General features: G+C 46.3%; 1 protein-coding gene across 2 annotated transcripts in view; it reads left to right on the top strand.

Annotated features, from left to right (window-relative positions):
• The first annotated feature begins 349 nt into the window (after window positions 1-349).
• Window positions 350-6782, top strand: part of LOC144731701 (protein argonaute-2-like) — a 28306-nt gene continuing 21873 nt past the window's right edge. For both annotated transcript variants that reach the window (XM_078612890.1, XM_078612880.1), the window contains exon 1: window positions 350-618. In XM_078612890.1, coding sequence (XP_078469016.1) covers window positions 597-618 — 22 coding nt within the window. In that variant the 5' untranslated portion in view covers window positions 350-596. The remainder of the gene's footprint in view (window positions 619-6782) is intronic.

The raw sequence follows: 6782 nt of genomic DNA, 5'->3' as shown, positions 1-6782 counted from the left end.
TCTGTTTGTCACTTTCAAAACGCGTTGGTAAAGTGCAATATGTGTAAAGACACGAAATGAAGATTATCTTTGGCTTGTGTAAATATGTAGGGATCTCCATGACCGCTTTAATTAAACACAAACGATTGCCTAATCTCTTGAGCAAATGCAAAGGGAGGAGTGGATCATTAAAATTAATAAATAACAGCGTGTGGCACGCAACAAGACGCGATATAAATTAACATAATTTCGCACGTTCCGCGCACATCGATTGGCTTAGGCGGGGCCCACGTGCTCATGAATTATTAATCGCGTCTCATGCATAATTCATGAGCCCCAGCGTGGAGCTCCACCGTGGAGCTCATGAATAATAAATTAAAAGCGGGGGCTTTGCCATCCGGGCCAGCCATGCCTCGCTGTGGCGCTTGACCATTATTAACACAAGCGGCGAAGAGCGAGAAGGAACGAGACGGAGAGGGCCCGACCCGCGGAAACAGCGAAGCTAGAACCAGTACGGAATAAGCTGAAGACGACGTTGATTTTGGGTTTTTTTTATTTTATATATTTTTTATTTCCTCCTTGTTGTTGGGCAGAGTGCGCTGGCTGCCTGCGCGACCATGTTCCGGCCTATGGAAATCGGTGAGGACGTTTAAAGGGACGGCTCGGGCAAGTGGTAGATTCGCTCGTAGAAGTAGACCCCCCCCACCCCATGCCCCCACGTTTTGACGTCTCCCAATTCACCTTTGTCGTTGGGCTTTGGTTGATCTACTGCTGGATAGAAATCAACCAAAGTCATAATTTAATTAAAGCCAAACTCCAGTAGTGCGTGCCATCTACACGTATTTGTATGTCAACCAAAACCAACCCGCTCTTGTTAGATATACCGTTAAGGCCATTGGCTTTAAATGAAGGTGTTTATTGATTGGCACGACCCATTCATTCATCATCATTATTATCAGCAGCGGCCATTGCCACACCACTACTGGATGAAAGCATCCCCCCCCCCCCCTTTACGCCATCTCTCACGTAACCTGCGACGTTTTAAACAACTTGCCGAGGCAATAGCACGGGATACAACACGAGCATATTTGGGGCTCAACATCTCCCACAGTAGACGCGCTCTCGGAGTCCCGACTGTGGGAGTGTTGTTGGCTCTTGATATGTTTCACCTTCCAATGCTCTGGTTTGTTGCGCTTAATTTTCGGATCGTTGTGTTCCTGGGTGTTTTGTATTCGCTGTGGTCGTCGCATACGAAATTGCTGCTTTTTGTTGAGCTACTGTTAGATGAAGGCCTCCCCATGCAGTGTGGGTTTTTTGGGGGCCGAGGGTTATTTGACCATACTTAACCATGCTGGTCCATGGGGGTTTGTGATAGCGAGGACTAACACTACCCGATAAGAAAAATAACCACGCAACTGGCTAACATTAAGCATGCCCCTTCCTAAAAGGGAGTGTTTTAGTCTCAAATTTGAGGCTGTTCTGGGATAAACAAGGGACTATCGAAAACCCGTGAGGTTTGCCAAATATCTTGAGCAGGAACCGCTTGGAAACGAGTCTTGAGACTCACAAATTATTCGTTTCGTAGGATAAATACTCACCTTGAACATTTAGAATAACCGCGCTGTTTATGCCACCGTGGCAGTGTTTATTAAGCACCCAGTGGTTAGAGTACAGGTGCTTTCATTGTTAAATATTCCCACGATGTTCAGAAGCCATAGGTTTACTGGCGGATAACAGACATTAAACCGGTGCCCTATGTTACAAGTGTGTATGTCACAGCCCTTTGTAAGTTTATCCTCACGGCATGGAGGCTTGTCGGCACTGTACATAAAAAAGCACACTTGTGTACGTTACAGTACGCAATGCGATATCGTCCAGTGTAATGGAATTACCGTACTCGATTTAAATTGTTAAATTGCCCCCTAGATGTGTTGCGTAGAAGTCATCGGGGATGCATGATGTGTCCACCACAGGTGGTCTGGATGGAATGAATGAAAATACCACAAACATTGTTCCATCCAGTTGCACCAATACTAACGCCATTTTAAAAGTTCCTAAGTGTAGGTGGGCTTCAGTGGTTTTTGTTTTTTCGTGGTTGCCTTTTTGGTTAATTTCTTTTTCAGGTTTCTCAGTTTAAGGCAATGCAGTCATTCTCAAAACCCACCAGTGGATGAGAGCTCCCCCCTCCTCCTCCACGAAACGTGGGTTATGGCGTTTTGTTTACGATACGTCACGCTGGCCAATCCAGGTTGATGGTGCAAGGAATGAGGATTCGGAAGGGCAAGGGGCCGGTGTTGATTATGTAATCGGCCACTGGTGTTAGCCGTGAGTCTGTGACAGGCGAATACGTGCCGCGTAGGACAACGTATTGTTGAGGCGAGGAATTGTGAATAAGAAATTGGCATTCAATTTTCAAACATGGTTGATGGTGTGTTGTTTTGTTTTATTGGCGAAAATTGCAGATCTCGGGAAATCTGAATGGAGGCTGTTTATTTTGCTCTGTCCGGTATTGGAACCAAGTTACTCTTTAAACAATCAGCTGCCAATGTAGCAGCAACGGGGGGAGTTCGAGGGCGAGGGGGATGCAAGTTAACTGGCGCTGTAAAAGTTACAGAGTGTTGCGGTCTCCATTCACTGAACTGGAAACTCAAGTTTGTCACTGGGTCATTTGTAATTACGGAATGTAAACATAAACCACTACACTCCCCACAATATTCTCTTGTAATTTACAGTTCGGCGTATGATACGTTTCATTGCCAGCCACTGGTATTGAAACACCGTAAATTATCACAATTTTTAGACGTATGGACAATCTTGCCTGTGTGTGTCAGTGTGTACTAATACACGAGGCGTCTACAGCACCAGGCCGCACTGACCAGGGTGATTACCACTGCCCAGATCTCATCAGCGGGGCCAATTGTCTCAAACGAACCCGTGTACGAAATAGGCGACGTTTCGGGCAATGCCCCTTGGTCTCTTGTTAGGCAGGCGGGCAGGTTAGAGGCGCCTACCAGCCTCAAGAGGCTACTACTCGCCCGAGCCCCCCCCCCACGCTGTGGCTATGGCGGCTCATTGTGACTTTAAAGGGGACGCGGTTGGGGCGTGCTGTGTCGCACTTGGCCACACGGATAGCTTCACCGTCTCGTCGAGTACAACTGGCGAGGGGATAGCGGGTGAATGATGTCCCCCGGGGCGGCTCTTTCGGAGTTTTGGTCGGCCGAGTTTGAGTTGGCGTGGCAATTTAAGAAGATTGCCTCCCGAGAGCGCGCGCCGCGAGGCCCTAGCTGTTTTGCGAGAGCCTACGGTCTTGCCTAGCGCGGCTGCCGGGGAAGGGGGAAGGTGCCCCCGCCTGGGGAAGCAGGATGAGATGGGTGGGTGGGGTGTGTGGGTTCGGGGTCATTTAGTAATGTTTGAATCGCACATTTAATGTACGTTTCGTAGTGGTTTTTCCGCTAAAATACAATCAGCGAGTGATGGAAATTCCACATGGTCTAGAGGCAGGCGTGATATCGTGCATCTAATGTTCACTGTAGACTTCTCGTATAATAGTGCACAGAATTTCATCCTGCAGGGGGCGATAAACGCGCAAAGGATGCAGTCCTCATGTTTGTTACCGATAAGCAACAACGAGGCCATTGGGATTTCTACTCTACAGGGGGCTTTAGTGCAGCAGATACTCAAACAAGTACACTTACATTCCCCGTAATGTATTCCCTGGCCACAAACCGTGGCAGCCCCAGTTACAGTCCAGGCCACGGCTCAACGTGGTGAAGTATGGTCAGAATCGGATAACGTATTTGTTATTACTGGAGGAATCCGATGGGATACAAAGCAATGTTTTCACAGATGTCCAGTTGACAGTTTTGACACGGCGTGGGGAGATGGTGGCCTTCCTCCAGCACTGGATTGACAAAGATATGTGCCTTGTATGCCAATGTTTTGTTTTCCATATACATTTTAAAAGTCATACTGCAGTTTGATACATTTATCTTCTTGGCTGGGGGGGGGGCAAATACACCAGAGTTAGACCTTACAGCATACAGTCCAGACGTTAAAATACCATTAGCCTTTACACGCGCAGTACGTGTGCAACATTTATGAAGTGACTTTAATCCCGTCAACCATTAGCGTGAACACAAAGTGTTCTAAGTGATTTACAACACACTACATTAGTTACTTGAGAGTAATTGTTGTACGGAATGCGGTACTCAGGTGTGCATATACGTTACTGTATAGATATTACAGATATATTTTGACGATTGCAGATTCTATTTTAATTGATGTAAAGACAAATTGGTCATTATTTCAAAAACACAATGCCCCGTATACGCCCGGGTAAGTACCACGCACATCGTACAATTCCTCTTTAAATCCAGGTACTGTCAAATTGATCCCATAAGTGTCCTCTCAGCTGAAGCCTCGATAATAGCATAGCACTAAACCTTACAACTAAACCAAACGGGACACTTCACGTGGAATTATTGCGCATACAGCACATATGATCTCTCTTAATTACACAGCAGACACACAAAAAACACCCACCAGCAAGCCCTAAGGATATAAAAGGAGTCTCTTTTCCCCCACCTCCTTATTGGGCTGCTTAACATCAAATACAAAAGACCCCCGTTAAAGCCTTAACAGACTGTAGGGGCAAGTGCTGTCAGCGGGCACCTATGAAGGCCGGCACGGGATGGGGTGGGTGGCCAGCAACCACGCCCGGCCGCCTTTGTCTCCCCAGTGGTGATGTTTTACACACCGCCACCAGGCACTCATTTGAGGCTGAGTTGACCTAGGGGAGGCCCAGCACCGCTTCAGATAATCGTCACCCGGTGGTGTTGGCCGGGTGACGCTAACCGCTACACCACCGCTCCCCCATCACAACCACAACAACAACCACCACCACCAACCACAACACACTCTCTTGAGAAATCCTCCTGAACTGGTTTAGCCAGCTCGTGTTGCAAGTCGTCCCCCGCACGTGGCAGCATTGAGGGGATTCCACAGTTGTCCTTGAATCCTTGGTGCAGGCGCATGAGCACGGACGCACGTGTCAAAGGCATTCCTGAATTTAAACAAAAATATATATTTACATATTTTAACACGTAGGAGGCTTTCGCGACCAATATCCATAATAGAGGGTTTTTTGGGCTAGGTTGCGTACATTTTTTAATGTGTCGTTAAAATCGCCACCACCCGACAGCCAACGAGTAAGGGTTGTCACGTAAACAGAAAATGCCAATTCGTCACTAGCACAGCACACCGAGTTGTCTGTCGGGTGGTGGCGGGTTTCACGATACATTAAATTTATGCGATCTAACCCAAAACGCCTCTTATATTTACACATATATATGGGGCGGCATGGTGACGAGATGCTATTTACCTCGCCTGGTATATGGGCGGTTGTGGGTTCGGTCCAGACCCTGACGCCTGTATATTTGGAGTCTGCGTGTGTGTCTCTCCCCGTGGTCACGTGGATTTTTCTCAGGTTTTTTTTCCTCCACATTAATGAACATGCGTTTATAAGAGTATTTGGCTGCAATACATTTGCACTTCATAGCCCACTTAATTGGGCTGTCATTTGTGGCCAAGTCGCTTTGGAAACAGAGCTACAGTATGTGGCTCAGTGGGTCTTACCTGGTAGAAAATAAAAATAGTCGTTAATTGTGAAAACATGAATAGGTGCCACAGTTGCATTCCCTCCAGTTGATTATTTTTTTTTATAAAAACTTACATGCACATATGCACACTTTACACGCAATAAATCAATATTCATCATTAACACTGTGGCTTCAATATGAAATATATATAATAGGCGAGGTTTCAGACAATGGCCTTTCTTCAAAGCACATGCACACCGAGTAGTTGAAGAAAATGCAGCAGTTAATAGATGGGTAATTCCAAGGTCACTTGCAAATGCGACTATCCTGGTCTCTCCGAGTTCTCACCTGGTTACACAAAACACTTGAAACGAAACACACTCGAACTAATAGCAACCATTTAAATTGTTGACTTTAGGAAAGTGTCACTGCTATAGAGTATAATATGGTTTCGTATTTTACCAGGTTTAGGTCCACTGAGCTATGTAGGTATTTTTCAGAAGGCACCTGGTGATCACAAATGATAGCTCAACGAAGTGGGGTATGATCATGTGTTACATTGTTCGCAGCCAAACACTCCCAACACGCGTCGATTCTAAATGTGGAGGGAAAAACTGGAGGACCCGGAGAAAAATCCACACGACCACGGGGGGAGAGAGAGAGAGACACACATGCAAACTCCAAATATACATGAGGCGTCAGGGTTGAGATCAAACCCACGACCTCCTGCATACCAGGTGAGTGATTTAACAACTCGCCACTGCAGTGCCCCAATGCAATTTGGATTGAGAGAGGCTGGCAGGATCGGAGTCTCAAGACATCTTTTCAGGATCCTCTTGCACTGGGATGTTTGGCCAATATTACCTAGCGAGTTGTTTAGCCAATGCTTAATGTGGGAGAAAATTCACCCATAAAAGGGCACGCCAATCAGCAGTGCCATCTCCTTGCAACCTCACAGGCCCATGCCGACAATCACTGGCAAATCCCAGTGGGCAGTTTATTTGGGTCATTTTTTAGATGGATTGAAAGGACAATAGCTTTTAGAGTAATTATTGCGTGATATAAAAGCAAATTATATTTTAACAGGACAATCACTAACCAGGTTAAAGTCTGCTTCGCTTCCAAGACGTGTTGATATAGTGCGCGTTTAGAGTGATTTGGTCGGAGGCATTTCAATTGAGTAAAATGTGTACGTGTTATGTTCCC

The sequence above is a fragment of the Lampetra planeri genome, chromosome 2 (genome assembly GCF_965212315.1).
Source record: "Lampetra planeri chromosome 2, kcLamPlan1.2.h2, whole genome shotgun sequence".
NCBI lineage: Eukaryota > Metazoa > Chordata > Hyperoartia > Petromyzontiformes > Petromyzontidae > Lampetra > Lampetra planeri.
Note: the sequence above shows the minus strand (reverse complement) of the source record. Positions and strands in the feature narration are given on the sequence as shown.